Raw genomic sequence first — 15294 nt, 5'->3', positions numbered from 1 at the left:
AAATAACACATTCATTACTCACAATGTTTGTCTAATCCTGCTAGAATAAGCTTGAACAAACATTGCTTTTACTTCCTGACTGGCACACACACACCTCAGTGACACACACAAAGATGAATGTTGCAATAGTGTTAAAAGGGGTGAGAGCTCTGTGCGTGGGGCAATTTATTCATCTGTCCTATGTAATCATTACAAGTTGGTATGTCAGTCATCAGAATGCAACCAAGAACACGAGCAGAAAACAATGAGGAACAAGTACAGGAAATCAGGAACTGAAAATAAAGTGGAACTTCTAAAAGTCTTGTTGGAAATGCAAAACAATTGTTGCCATCCAAAACTTATCAAAACTACTTTAACTTTGTATACAATTGTAGCATTCTCTACTGTCATACAAGTATAATAATTAATTAGCTACTCCATTTAGATGTAAACGTAATAATTTAATTTTATGAATATCATAACATTGACTGACACCATTAATGCTATCGTCATAACTAAAAAAAAAAAGTTAACCACTAAAATACTAAGTTAAGATAATAATCATAAGAGATGACGGACATGGTGATAGTTTGAATATGAATCTGCTTATTCCTGGGAACAAGCCTTCAAGTAGCCATCCATTTTCTATACTGCTCATCCTCACTAGGTAGGCGTAGGTATGCTGGAACCTATCCCAGCTGACTTCGGGCGAAATGCAGGGTCCCCGCTGGACTGGTCGTCATTCAAGTGTCATAAATCCCAAAGCAAAACACACCCTCAGAATTAATCCTTTAAAGCTTGATGAGCTGGTTTTAGGATGATGACAAAAATCTTGAGGTTACTGGCTAAGGACATCAACGTCAACATTGGGGACGTATCATGTCATGTTCCTTTGCCCTCGCTGTGTTGTTTTTTTGTCTTAAAAAAAAAGCATCACATGCTTTTTGTTTTCATTGTATGGAGACAGACAGTGTTGAATTTCAGCATTCTTCTCACTGGTGCAAACAATGTCTGAGACTCTTTGTGTCGCACTGGGATGAAGGTCACAAATGGTTCTGGAAAAGTATCTGACTGGCCGCTCCCTGATTTCAATCAGCCACCCACTCACATTGCAGACTATTATTTAAGTCAGAACACAATATACCCTTGGGCTCTGATAAAACACAGATAACTTAAGCAGATGAGAATGGACTTTAAGTATGTTAACTTTATCAATCAGTCTTGAAGTTTAATTGTTGTCTTCATGTTGAGGTTTTCATCAGATTATCTGCTTCTTTCCCCCAGATATTTGCGCCATAAAGCTCCCATCATCCTCATGAGACCAGTGGCATCATGAGATCAGGCTACATTTTCCTGCTCCTCTATCTCCTCTGGGGCTGCTTTGGTAAGAGAAGATCATCATTATATGTCTATTATCATCACACTGTCAACACAACTGAACACAAAATGCAGTTTTTAAATGAAACTCTTTATTAAGGGATTATTAAGGGAGAAAAACATCCAAACCTACATGGCCCTGTGTGAAAAAAGTGATTTCCCACTAAACCAAATAAGTGGTTGGGCCACCCTTAGCAGCAACAACTACAATCAAGTGTTTGCCATCACTTGCAATGAGTCCCTTAAAGCACTGTGGAGGAATTTTGGCCCACTCATCTTTGCAGAATGATTGTAATTCAGCCACATTGGAGGGTTTGACCTTTTTAAGGTCATGCCACAGCATCTTAATTGGATTGAGGTCAGGACTTTTGTTTAGTTTTCCTTCAGCCATTCAGAGGTGGACTTGCTGGTGTGTTTTGTGTCATTGTCCTTCTACAGAACATAAATTAGTTTCATTCTCATTGAGGATTTTTTTTGGTGGACAGCAGAATTCATGGTTGTATTTATCACAGCAAGTCTTCCAGCTAAATAACCCCAGACCATCACACTACCACCACCATATTTCACTGCTGGTATGATGTTCTTTGTTACTCTGGTTTCCTCCCACATTCCATAAACATTCATTCATTCATTCATTTTTACTGCTTATCCTCACGAGTGTTGCGGGCGTGCTGGAGCCTATCCCAGCTGTCTTTGGGCGAGAGGCGGGGTACACCCAGGACTGGTGGCCAGCCAATCACAGGGCACACATAGACAAACAACCATTCACACTCACATTCATACCTATGGACAATTTGGAGTCGGCAAGTAACCTAGCATGTTTTTGGAATGTGGGAGGAAACCGGAGTACCCGGAGAAAACCCACGCATGCACGGGGAGAACATGCAAACTCCACACAGAGATGGCCAAGGGTGGGATTGAATTCCAAAAATATGCTCCAAATTGTTCATAGGTATGAATGTGAGTGTGAATGGTTGTTTGTCTATTTGTGCCCTGTGATTGGCTTGCGACCAGTCCAGGGTGTACCCCGCCTCTTGCCTGAAGCCAGCTGCCTCCCGCATACCCCTGCAACCCTAGTGAGGATAAGCGGTATAGAAAATGTTTTTTGTAGCAAACTAATATTTTGCTGAGACGTACATATGTTCTATTGCTGATTACTAAAGAACAGAAAAAGTTAGAAACAGACTTTTTTCTGATGAAAAATGAAAGTCAAATCTTTCTTTTGGTATATACCTTGAAATATCAGTCGAAAATAATCAAAAATGGCCGGTATCGAGAGGTATTGATGAGTTAATAATACAAAGTTTCATATAAAAACTGAATTTTATGTTCAGCTGTGTTATCATTGACTAATATTTTAGTATTTGATGAGCTGAAACATCTAAAACAAGCAAAACAAGAAATGCAAACAAGAAATCAGGAAAGGGGCTAACACATTTTCCACACCACTGTATGCATTTTTTTATGAATCCTTTCTGATGATGTGGTGAAAAATAAAGAATAATCAAATTAAATCTTTTTTTTTTTACCCTAAACAGGGCTGTCAAGTCAAAAACGGTAAGATAACTCAATGAGAACAAATCAGTCTTTTCAATCAATCTTTTTTCCATGATCAAAATGTCATTTTTTTGTCTGTACGTTAATTATCTTGCAACACGGATGCAGCCATGCGACCTGCAACTCAACTGCAACCTGCTCTGTGAGTGAAACAAATCACCTTCATCTCGTAGAATTCCGTGTTTTGTTGATTGAGATCAAAATTCCTCTCAAAGCTACATATGTCCTCTTTAAGGACAATCCATGATATTTTCATTCTACTTTTTCTTGCTAATGATAATGGTTACTTTTCTCCAAGGTACAAGATCCAGTTTCTGGCTTCCTCCAGTGTGTGGGCTTACCTGCATCAGATACTGGACAAGATCACATGCAAAACCTGAAAGAAATGCTGGAAGCAGCAATGGATGTGTTCACCTTCATGGTAGGTCACACCCACAACAGAATCTCCTTTATATGACTTAAGGAATGTCGTCACAAATTCCGACCTGACATGTTTATTCTTTGTTATCATGATTTCATTTCATGTCACGTGTAGAAAAAATATTTATTCTAGCAACTTGAACTTGTCATATGTTTGCTTGTGGATGCCAACTCATAATGCCAAACAAGTATTGCAGGCTCATACATCACAGAATATCACAGAAAGCATGTGCAGATGTCAAGGGCCTGTTTGTACTGCAATCTGATTGAAAAGATTTGGATTGGATAAATGTTATTGAATAGGTCCAGTCTGATTGGCTGGCTGCTATAAATCACATGGTGCTGCCTCATAGTGTGCCATGTGATATCTGTCCAATATGTCTGATAAAGAGTCCCATTACTTAATTTTGCCAACCTTCTCTTTACTTTTATCATCATTTTGAGAACAGAGGTCCAGTGCAAGTGAAGTGCCACTTTTCCGACTGAAGACAGCTTTGGAATTGAATCCCAAAGCGGAACCTCTTCAGAACGAGGCCCTGGTAGAGATGTGGCTGAAGATCAAGATTACACCATTGTTGAAATCCATCAATAGGCACTTCCTGGCCTGCCTCAGCACCAAAAACTTCAGCTGCTCCACCTACCAGATTGTGTATGTCTGCCACCCTTGGTGAGATGCGTGCTTTCATGCTAACTGCATTCTGGGGTTGTTTTTTGCACATTCTTGCAGGGTGAAGGAGCTCAGCCACCATTTCTCTGAGATGATTCCTGAGAGACAAAAATGGATCTACTCATTCTTCATGTACCCCTTCCTGTCGAGAGAAGGGGTATCAGGTAATGCCTTTTTGTTCATTCTTCTGAACTCTAAGATGAACTCAGAGTCTACACTCCAATCATGTTTTGATAGTTTTTTCAAATCCACTGCAATTGTAAAATCATAAAAAGTAAATTTTAGACCTAACTTTTTCATCTTTGACCCCAGCTACCACAAGCATTGTGAATTTGATATCATTTAAACCAAAAGAAGTTTAGATTTTAAAACAGCAGATTTAAAAAGCACAGACACCCCGCCTCTCGCCTAAACACAGCTGGGATAGGCTCCAGCACCCCCGCGACCCTTGTGAGGATAAGCGGTAGAAAATGAATGAATTAATATTTTTAAGACAAATTTGGAAAATAGAAACTAGACGGTTACTATAAAAAATGGTAGGGTTATTCAATAGCTGCTCATTTAACTGCAGAAAAATATAAATGTAAAATATTCATACAGTCCGAAAAAAAAGAAATTTCATTCATGACTGTGACTGGTGCCTGGTGACTCAGTGGTTAGCATGTTGGCCACACAGTCAGGAGATCAGGAAGATCTAAGTTTGAATCTCCCGGGCTGTTTACATGCGCATTGCCTGGGTTTTCACTCCAATTTCTTCCCACATTCCAAAATTGGCTACTGGTATTGGGGCAACGGCGTGGGTTGTGGGTTTGATCATGGTGACATGATCATGTCGAAGTATCCTTGGGCAAGATACTGAACCTCCAGTTACTGCGGATGCTGCGTCATCAGTCTTGGAGGTGGAAAAGTGCTATACAAGTGAAAGACCATTTACCATAGGTCGCTGCCAACCAGTCCCGGGTGCACCCCGCCTTTCGCCCGAAGTTAACTGGGATAGGCTCCAGCATACCCCCGCAACCCTCATTAGAATAAGCGGTATAGAAAATGGACGGATGGCTGTCATTGGTACTCACACACACGTTGTAAAAGCAGTCTCAGAAAAGCGACAACAGTGTTTTGTTGTGCAGGTTGCGTGCACCCTAACGAAAGCAGTGAAGACTGGCTGATGAAGAATTTTGGTGCATTCAGCGTTATGGCCAGAATGAACGACTTCTCAAAAATTAACATGATCTTTAAGGGGGTGAGTCCTATCGTCTGTCCTCCGTCTTTCTGTCTTACTCCATTCTGTCCTTCGCGTCTTCATCTCTTGTCTTCATACAGTTGGAAGTTCTTCACCTGCTGTCCCCGGAGCAGAAGTTCGAGCTGCTGCGTAACCCCTATGTGGGAGGCTTGAGCAACGACTCCCTCCAGCTTGTATTTCACAGTTTGATGACAGAGGGCCCACCAGACAACTATAGCGGAAACCAAAACTGGACAGCGCCTGGATACCATCGTCCTCCTCAGCCCCCTCGGCCCAATTACAGCCCGTATTTGCCCTCATCCCCTCACAGCAGCTTCAGAGAGGTCTGTCCATTACGACTGCTGCTCCAGGAACTGTATAACTACAGTATATGCTCTCCTACTTTCAGGTGATGAGAGGCATCATGATGGCTGTCAAACCCATCAGCAGCTTCGTTCATGACTTTGTTTGGTTCACCAAACAGGTGCAAACATTTTATGATATAAAGATGAATAATTCATAATAATAATTATTGGATATATTATGGTTCCTTGCCTAATAAAGATGGAATTCATACATTCAGACAAAGCTATAAATTCACTAATAAAATGCTCATTTTCCAGAGGAACGTGTCAGAAATAAGAGGCAGCACAATGACACAGTTCCTCCTTAACTGGACACTGGCGGAGATGGCGAGCATCTACAAGCCTAAGCATTCTTTGCCACCGCTTGTTGATGTGGAGACGCCAGAATTTGACATGACACACATGGAGGACTGGTACGACCGTGTGGTGATGCCCGTTCTGAAGAGGTTTTCCAAGGACGAACAATCTCTGAGGAGTCACCATCTTCGGCTCGCCTTCCATTACATGTAGTAAGTCCAGCTATTACTAGCGCCACCTAGGGCCGGGTTTATTGTTGCTTGATTACACCTAGAATTATAGTCATTTTAAACAAGGGGCAACACATAACTTCATAACTTTCGTCTCCAGTAAGATTGGATTTAGACGTTTTTCTCATAACATAATTTTATTTCTGTAAAATGACAACTCTATTTGTGTCAAATTTCAACTTTACTGTTAGTGCAGAAGGTGTATTTTTGTTATGTCATGACATTGTTCTTGTCTTTGTAATATTTTTATGCTGTTCTCAAAAAATACCATATTTCATGTTGTGTTTGACTTCATTGTCTGAATGCCATTCAGGTTTCTATGTAAACAAGCGATACTTTATTTCGTCTTGCAGCCAAATGGATCACCATATTGACAGTGAACCTCCTGAAATCCAGGACATTTGTAGCGTCACTCTTGATGGGAATCCTTGCGGGGTAAATCATTTTTTTTCATATTATACTATATATCATTTCTGTTTGTCAAAACTCTTCATCCTTGGTGTTTTGTTCTGCAGATGACGAACGCGGTGGAAAATGTGGCCCACATTATGCACTGTGCTGCTAAAACCGACCTGACCATGTCTGAGAAGAACATCATGAGGCTGATTTTGGAGCTGACAGAACGCCTCAACTTACTGATCCAGGAGTTTGCCACAGCAGTGAGTCTTTAAAGCAGTCCAGTACTCAAATAGGGTACCCACATATGGTGTATTTTTAAGTAATTTCCATGCACAATACAAAATATAGAACTATTTTTTTTGTGTTTCTAGAACTTCACAGAGGTGGCATATGACTTCAGAAATATAATTGAAGAGGCTAACTCCATCAGAGAAAACCTACAAGACCCAAATTTCATTACCATGTGGTTCTATGTCAAGTTGAGGCCTCTCCTGCCCAGTATTCCCAGAGACGTGCTTTTATGCCTCAGCAACAAGAACTTCTCATGTCCGGCCTACCAAACTATGTGAGATTTCTCCACCCAACTGCATCCAACTGTTTTAATCACATTATAATTATCTGTGACTCACATACGTATATTTCTATCTCATACATACATTTCTATCTATTAAAGCACACATCCTTAGGAACCTAGGGTACAGTAGCGGACCACATCCTACGTAGATGGTTTACCAATATTAGTCATGAATATTAATGTGGAATATTTGTCATTTGGTACTCTATTTGTGCAGTGTTGCCCTCCTCAGCAAACACATGAGTTACTGGGGTCCCAATTCAGAGCACCACCAAAACATCTACCACAACTTCATCTACCGTTTCATGCAGCGTCACAACATATCCGGTGAGTAAACAAGTGGTTAGAGCGTAGACCACACAGCTAGGAGATACAAGTTCGATTCCACCCTCTGCCATTTCTGCGTGAAGTTTGCATTTTCTCCCCGTGCATGCGTGGGTTTTCTCCGGGTACTCCGATTTTGTTTAATAAAATTAATTCCTCTGAGGCAAATGATCATTACAATTAGATCCACATGTTTTTATGCCACTTATGTTTCCATTCTAATCAGGTTATTTAGAATTTTTAATGATTGTATGTATGTTTCAGATGTATGTTTCTCAGCCAATAACAGCACAGAATGGCTTTTGAAGAACTTTGGTTCCTTCTTGCACGTTGCCCAAGTCAAAGACTTCTATTACCTCAACCCATACTTCTCAGGAGTGAGTTGGATTAGAACATTAAATGAAGCGAACGCTCAGCTGCTGACTTTAATGACTGAATCTCCTTTCTAGCTGGATGTTTTGGCTCTACTGTCTCCCAGACAAATGGCCCAGATGATTATCCTACCTCTCCCGACTCCCCCTGATAAGGAGGTGGTCATCAATGAGGTGTTTGACTTCCTGCAGGAGTCCCCCAGAGACAGAAGACTACTAGACGTCCTGCGGGCCATGGTTCCCCTGGCTATTCAGGTAACTGCACTGATGGCCTGATGGTGATGAGTCCTCAGCAGTATTTAACCACCAGGAAGGTTAACGATCACATTCTTGATTTGGCAGGAAAATCCTCCCTGTGCTACCTACAAAGCCATGTAAGTAATCATTATGCTGTACATTACTGATAAATAATTACATAATCTACTACAAATGTATGTGTTTGCTATTGCATCAATAGAATAGAAGCATATTTTATTGATGGAACCGATATTATTGTTTTTGAACTACTTTTGTGTTTGCATTTGCAGTTTTGAGCGTCTGCAAAGCATCATGGTGTCTGTACCACCTGACTTGGAGCCATACATCAGGGCGGAAGTGGACAGACTCATCCGGAATGCTCCACTGGGTAAAAAAAAATTAACAACAACATTATCAATACATGTTTTATTAAAAATATGTATTTATTTTAAGACAAAAAGACAAAATTAATTGCATCTCTGATTTGTGTGAGTGACAGGAAGAAAAGCTCTGACTAGTTTGTCATTTGGCCACCTGCTGGTTAGCATGTACTGTATAAATCTTTAGACCCTGCATATATGACCTGTTCAGTTTTCTAGGGGAAAAATATTTGCACATTCAGGTAAATGCACTATACTGTTGTATGAATATGAGTTATGTAAACTAGAGCTGAACATGTCTGTTTCTATTCCAGATTGTGTGCCAGAAAACATCAGGGTAAGATTTTGTCTATCAACACAGTGACTTTTTCTGATGGAAATCTATTTCAATTCAACTTGATCCCATTTTGTTTCATCCACAGTGCCAACTGAACGTCATCAATGGTAAACTGACAACTTATTCTGTTATAAATTAAGCATTGGGCTCTATCCTAATTACCCAATAGACCTATGTAAAAAAGGAACGGCAGTATGCCAGTTACACCCACAATATATAATATATGTAGAGTGAAAATCAAGTCATAAACCTATGAGAATTATTTGTATTTTCCCCCCAAATGTTGTATAGTTTCAGGAAAATATTTTGATATGTAATTTTCATCTAACAAAAAACGGTAAAATAACGACACTAGAACTTAACACTCAAAAGGTAGGTAAGAACTATACAAGACAAGTACCAATACGAGTCTAAAATAAAAAATATATATATTTTAACTGCATCCCATAATGCATTTCTTCCCAGCAAAGTATTTCATTGGTTACTGCTGCTGGGTTCCTACAGCAAGACACACTCCATGTGGCCTCCGCCTTAGTAGGTGTAATGCCCCAATTATTGACACATTTTTTCCCATCCATTTGCATTAAAGACACACCCCAAACAAATGCCTCATAGGTGTTTAGTTTCCTTATCTTTTTCTGAGGACGCAATTCCCCTCATTTGGGGGTCCCTCAACCCCCAAAACAAGCAAAATGTCTGGAAAGAAAGGCTATGGTGACATTTTGTTTATACACCATAATTTACAGTAAGTAAACAGCCCCTGGGGCCACTGGGAAATAATTACAACAACATGGCCACCATATTTGAAAAGATTTGAATTGTGTGCAATTTTGCAGAGACTGACACCTGCAAAGGAATCAACAGGTAAGCCAAAACTCAAATTTCTTCATACTGCAAGCTGTGTTGTTGTTGTGCTAACATGCTATTCACTCAGTGATGAGCTTCAGTCGTACTTGAGCACATCTTTGGAGGTCCCCTGCAACTTTACCCTGGAGGAATATGCTTGTGCACATGTAGGTGACTCTTTTTGGTATTTTACGCATCATTGAATTTAAGATGTTGATGTTGGACCGTGTGTGACTGACCTTTGACCGGTCTCACATATCCACAGCTGCCAAACTTCACATCCAATCAGCTGGCATCCCTTTTGTCATGTAATCTGTCCGGTAACAGCACACATTCCATAGTGCTGTGGAAGATCATGCTCACTGATCATAACGCCATCTTGGATCCAGCTTTGGACATTCTGGCCGATAAGGTTAATAAAATAAATGAAAAGTATGAATGAAAACAGATAATAAGCCACAGTTGTATATCTCATCACAGCCCATAACTGAGATTGTACCGTCAGCGGCAACCATTTTGGATGTGATTGGAGAGATCCGATTGGCCTTATTGGATGATGAACAATTGAGGAACAGCAGCATCATCGCCCAGTGGTTCTCCGTTCGACTCAGACACTTCCTGCCCTCGGCATCCACGGGTTTCCTGCGATGTCTAAGCCACAGGAACATGAGCTGTCAGTCATACCAACAGATGTAAGCGAGGAAGTGTTTTAAAAAATGATTACATTACATTTATTCATATTACATTCATTTACCTTAACATCTTACTGTAATCTCCACAAAAAGTATTTCTATCTATAAAGTATTTCTATGAATGTTTAATGTCAGCTTGCAGGTATTCAAGCAGAACTTTAACAGGAGCACCGAGTGGCAGCATATGGTGATCTTGGGGGATTTCATCACAAGTTTTCTGTCTCGTCCACACTCAGGTGTTCGTCTATCTCTCTCTCTCGTTACTATTTCATTAAAAAAAAAAACACATTAGTAAAAGTCGTTATACTTTTACTTTGTGCAGGCCCTGGCTGCCTGGCTGGATACAATAGCAGTACAGAGTGGCTAATGGACAACGTGGGTCCATTTTCTCAGTATTTGTCTCTCCAGGAGATCTTACAGCTCAACCCAGAGTTCAACCCTGTGAGATATCTTCCAGACCAGTGTTTGTTATAATCCTATGATCACCAAACCTCCTCATAACACCTTTGTTTGTGTCTTTAGTTGGAGGCCCTGTCACTTTTGACTACATTGCAACGTGTGCAGCTGCTCCTCTTGCAGCTTCCCGCTCTTCCAGAGCAAAATGTCATCATCAATACACTGTTTGATCACCTGACTGCCTCACCTGAAGAGCAGAAGAAAATCCCTGAATTCCTTGCACTTCTTCACGAACACCTGGAAGCGGTACTAAACAACGGTGAATTTGAACATGGAGGTGATTCCTATGTTTATGAACTTTTTTTCCCTTCTTCTTAGGGTTTCAATAGGAACCTTTCCTGTTCTGCATACAAAACACTGTAAGTTCACACCTAAAGTCATTTGCTCAGCCTTAAATGTGTCACAGGAATGAAATGTTCATGCCTTACCTTGTCTTACTGATGTTCCAGGTTTGCCAGAATGGACTTGGCGCTGGTGAAAGTTCCACTCGATGTGGCTTCATTCATCACCGACAGCAAAGTGAAGCTGTCTGAGCTCATTCCCACTGGTGAGATGCACACCAGACCTAATGAAACACATGCTATGCAAACATATGCTATTTGCCAGGAATAAGGGCTGAAAGATGGCACCAAGAGGCGTAGACAAACAGCAGGTCAAAAATGATAACTTAGTGTAGGCTTTTCGAAGGGTGACAAATAAGCATGTTGCATGGTATCGCCAAAAATCAGTGAAGAGCGAAAGCAGAATGAGTAACAGACAAAATGTGACAACGAATTGTGTAAGGATGAACTGGCAGTTACTTCAAACTGTTTTGTCTATAACATCTTGTCTGTATTTGTTTATAGGTTGCATCATATACAGCGACGAGGTGATGATTCATGATACCCTCTTTTTAATGGTTGACGCTGATTTCATAGCAATATAACTTAAACAAACTCTATTCTCCCCCAAATCCCCACCATCCCACCCCCATCAGTGCATAGTGACCTCATCCAATGGTAAGTCAGTCATTTATTTAGCTTCACCTGTAAATAAATGCATCATTGTCACTCACTGAGGTTGTTGTTGTTTACAGAGACAGAGATTTGTATGGGAGTCAACAGGTGAGAATAGTTTTTACACTCTAAATTGTCCATAGCTCTGAATGTGAGTAGTTGTGTTTATTTACAGTATGTGCCCTGTGATTGACTGGCAACCAGTCCATGGTGTATTCAGCCTCTCACCCAAAGTCAGCTGGGATAGACCATTTCTGAGCCTGGTGACATCATAATATGAAAATTAGATTAGTGAATTTACTGTCATCACAAGCTTTGGATCATACTGATGATTTTTCTTATATATAGTAGGCATTTATCGGTAACCATTTTCAAGCTACAACCTTTTTGAAATATCAAAACTGAATATTTTCTTGAAGAAACTCGCCTAATAATGAAATGTGTTCAATTAATGTAATTGTAACATTTCATGATCATTAAAAAAAACAAAAAAAAAACAGCACAGCGCTCCAGCTCCACCTGGACAGCGACACATTGGCGGGACGTTTCTGTGACTTTGCAGTGGAGGAATTTGCATGTGCATCAGTAAGCTTTCTGATTCTATAATGGAATGTTTGAGTGTGTGAAGTCCACTCGTCATTCACCTGCTTTGCTTTTTGACCACACAGCTCTTGGCGCTAACAGCCCAGGATCTGGCAATGATACTCAAGTGTAACCGCTCAGCCAACTCCAGCGGCTCCACACCAATCTGGAAGCTCCTCCTCTCCAAGACATCTCATGTGCTCAATGAGTCTTTGGATCTTCTCACCAACATGGTACTGCAATACAAAAATATAGTGATTACTTATTAGAAGCACATGTCACATGTGTGTTTCAATTTTCAGATGTTTGATCCAAGAAATCCTGCAGCCTCCATGATTTTGGATGCGATTGGAGAAGTCCGTTTGAACTCCTTCCCGGATGCCTACGTTAATGACCCAGACTTCATCAATATCTGGTTCAACCACAGGCTCCGCCCATTTTTACCTGCAGTTTCCCCAGACTTCCTGTCATGTCTCACAACCAAAGATTTTACCTGCAACACCTACCAAGAAATGTAAGACATTGCCCTCACATCTAGAACACCCTATTAATCATAATCAACTAATCACTATTGGACTATTTCTATTGGACTTATTTTCTTTCCCAGTGTGCAGACGCTGAGTCATGTCAAGCCAAACATGAGCATCATCGTACAAACAGCAGTACTGACACGCTTCATTAAGCCCTTCTTAACTCGTAACGATACAGCTGGTGAGTATGCGTTCTTGGTGTCTATGTAACAGCAGGTAATGCAGTCACATACATGATGGATGTACTGTAAGACAAGAACTACAACTGTTCACATACTTGCCTTGCAGTGTTTCTCATACATACATTTATTGGTGGCAAGACCCTCAGTTCACGAGAAGGGATAATACATGTCATTGGGTCTACAAAAACAAGATGGGATTTTAATTTTACTTTTAAGAAGTACAAGTACAATGAAAACATATATCACAATATATTGCAATATACTAATATCATTTCTGCTACAATACACAAGACCCTGGCTGCCTGTCCGGATCCAATAGCAGTACAGAGTGGCTAATGGACAACGTGGGTCCATTTTCTCAGTATTTGTTGCTCCAGGAGATCTTACAGCTCAACCCAGAGTTCAACCCTGTGAGATATCTTCCAGACCAGTGTTTATAATCCGATGATCACCAAACCTCCTCATAACACCTTTGTTTGTGTGTCTTTAGTTGGAGGCCCTGTCACTTTTGACTACATTGCAACGTGTGCAGCTGCTGCTCTTGCAGCTTCCCACTCTTCCAGAGCAAAATGTCATCATCAATGCACTGTTTGATCACCTGACTGCCTCACCTGAGGAGCAAAAGAAAATCCCTGAATTCCTTGCACTTCTTCACGAACACCTGGAAGCGGTACTAAACAATGGTGAATTTGAACATGGAGGTGATTCCTATGTTTATGAACTGTTTTTACCTTCTTCGTAGGGTTTCAATAGGAACTTTTCCTGTTCTGCATACAAAACACTGTGAGTTCACACCTTTGCTCAGCCTCAAATGTGTAACAGGAATGATATGTTCATGCCTTACCTTGTCTTACTGATGTTCCAGCTTTGCCAGAATGGACTTGGCGGTGGTGGAAGTTCCACTCAATGTGGCTTCATTCATCACCGACAACAAAGTCAAGCTGTCTGCGCTCATCCCCACTGGTGAGATGCACAACATACCTAATGAAACACATGCTACAATATGCTACATTCTGTATTTTATACACAAAATGTGTCCTTTTGACCTCGTAAATACATTGTTTACTTGTGGATCACGTCCAATACTTACACAATGACATCCAATAAAAGAACTGAATGTGGAATCTGGTCAAGTGTGACTAATGACAATCGGCAAACAGATGTGTTGCAATTTATCGCCCCCAACCAGATCCTCCAATCAGTGATGTAGAACAAAGCAAAAGCAGAATGACTAACACAGCAAATGTGATAGAACGTGACAACAAATTTGTGTAAAAGATGGTATTTCAAGAAATTACTTTTACTTCAAATTGGCTGTTTGTCTGTGTTTCTTCACAGGTTGCATCATATACAGCGGCGAGGTGATGATCAATGATACCCATTTTTAAGGATTGATTTTGTAACTTTACTAACCCTTCTCTCTCTCTGTCTCTTGCTCTCCCATTCTCTGTCTCTCCCTCTGTGTCCCCCATTAGTGCATTGTGACCTCATCCAATGGTAAGTCATCTCTTCAGTTTCACCTGTAAAAAAATGCATCATTGTCACTCACTCATGTTGTTGTTGTTGTTTACAGAGACGGAGATTTGTATGGGAGTCAACAGGTGAGTTTTTTCATAACATAAAGCCAATAGCAGGGGTACAGACAGGAATTCTGGCAAATCACATCTCCCTCGCCTTAAATTTTTTTATTTAAGATTAATGATCTATTTTTGGGGATCCATGCAGTCAGGCGACCTTTGAATTCTCCTTACGGTTCCCCATCTCCCTGGCCAGTACTACTCTAAAATAAATAATTAATCCATGTGATCGGTATCTGTATCAACCGATTTCATTCATGGATGATAGGTATCAGAATCAGCAGAAAAAAACCCTGATCAGAGCATCCCAACATACTGTATAATTAATATAATTGTAACATTTCATGATCATTTCGTGATCAACAGCACAGCACTCCAGCTCTACCTGGACAGCGACACATTAGAGGGACGTTTCTGTGACTTTGCAGTGGAGGAATTTGCATGTGCATCAGTAAGCTTTCTGATTCTATAATGGAATGTTTGAGTGTGTGAAGTCCACTCGTCATTCATCTGCTTTGCTTTTTGACCACACAGCTCTTGGCGCTAACAGCCCAGGATCTGGCAATGATACTCAAGTGTAACCGCTCAGCCAACTCCAGCGGCTCCACACCAATCTGGAAGCTCCTCCTCTCCAAGACATCTCATGTGCTCAATGAGTCTTTGGATCTTCTCACCAACATGGTACTGCAATACAAAAATAT

The 15294-nt window shown here is 40.6% G+C and overlaps 1 protein-coding gene across 2 annotated transcripts in view; it reads left to right on the top strand.

Moving 5' to 3' along the window:
- Positions 1-15294, top strand: part of LOC131140343 (uncharacterized) — a 33885-nt gene that overhangs the window by 1429 nt on the left and 17162 nt on the right. The window contains exons 2-46 of one of the 2 annotated variants that reach the window (XM_058090663.1): positions 1264-1363; positions 2895-2913; positions 3022-3055; positions 3212-3334; positions 3783-3982; positions 4061-4164; positions 5128-5240; positions 5321-5563; positions 5629-5703; positions 5843-6093; positions 6465-6546; positions 6627-6770; positions 6882-7075; positions 7302-7411; positions 7673-7785; positions 7858-8034; positions 8122-8153; positions 8307-8404; positions 8711-8733; positions 8819-8840; positions 9570-9597; positions 9668-9746; positions 9845-9991; positions 10060-10271; positions 10407-10507; positions 10594-10712; positions 10794-10973; positions 11046-11086; positions 11177-11274; positions 11573-11595; positions 11704-11725; positions 11803-11830; positions 12223-12307; positions 12391-12537; positions 12607-12818; positions 12912-13015; positions 13308-13426; positions 13507-13686; positions 13759-13799; positions 13882-13979; positions 14355-14377; positions 14492-14513; positions 14590-14617; positions 14960-15044; positions 15128-15274. In XM_058090663.1, the coding sequence (XP_057946646.1) occupies positions 1312-1363; positions 2895-2913; positions 3022-3055; positions 3212-3334; positions 3783-3982; positions 4061-4164; positions 5128-5240; positions 5321-5563; positions 5629-5703; positions 5843-6093; positions 6465-6546; positions 6627-6770; positions 6882-7075; positions 7302-7411; positions 7673-7785; positions 7858-8034; positions 8122-8153; positions 8307-8404; positions 8711-8733; positions 8819-8840; positions 9570-9597; positions 9668-9746; positions 9845-9991; positions 10060-10271; positions 10407-10507; positions 10594-10712; positions 10794-10973; positions 11046-11086; positions 11177-11274; positions 11573-11595; positions 11704-11725; positions 11803-11830; positions 12223-12307; positions 12391-12537; positions 12607-12818; positions 12912-13015; positions 13308-13426; positions 13507-13686; positions 13759-13799; positions 13882-13979; positions 14355-14377; positions 14492-14513; positions 14590-14617; positions 14960-15044; positions 15128-15274 (4578 nt within the window). In that variant the 5' untranslated portion in view covers positions 1264-1311. The remainder of the gene's footprint in view (positions 1-1263; positions 1364-2894; positions 2914-3021; positions 3056-3211; positions 3335-3782; positions 3983-4060; positions 4165-5127; positions 5241-5320; positions 5564-5628; positions 5704-5842; positions 6094-6464; positions 6547-6626; positions 6771-6881; positions 7076-7301; positions 7412-7672; positions 7786-7857; positions 8035-8121; positions 8154-8306; positions 8405-8710; positions 8734-8818; positions 8841-9569; positions 9598-9667; positions 9747-9844; positions 9992-10059; positions 10272-10406; positions 10508-10593; positions 10713-10793; positions 10974-11045; positions 11087-11176; positions 11275-11572; positions 11596-11703; positions 11726-11802; positions 11831-12222; positions 12308-12390; positions 12538-12606; positions 12819-12911; positions 13016-13307; positions 13427-13506; positions 13687-13758; positions 13800-13881; positions 13980-14354; positions 14378-14491; positions 14514-14589; positions 14618-14959; positions 15045-15127; positions 15275-15294) is intronic. The other variant, XM_058090673.1, reaches the window with a different exon arrangement.

The sequence above is a fragment of the Doryrhamphus excisus genome, chromosome 1 (genome assembly GCF_030265055.1).
Source record: "Doryrhamphus excisus isolate RoL2022-K1 chromosome 1, RoL_Dexc_1.0, whole genome shotgun sequence".
NCBI lineage: Eukaryota > Metazoa > Chordata > Actinopteri > Syngnathiformes > Syngnathidae > Doryrhamphus > Doryrhamphus excisus.
This window is presented reverse-complemented; position numbering and strand designations above follow the sequence as displayed.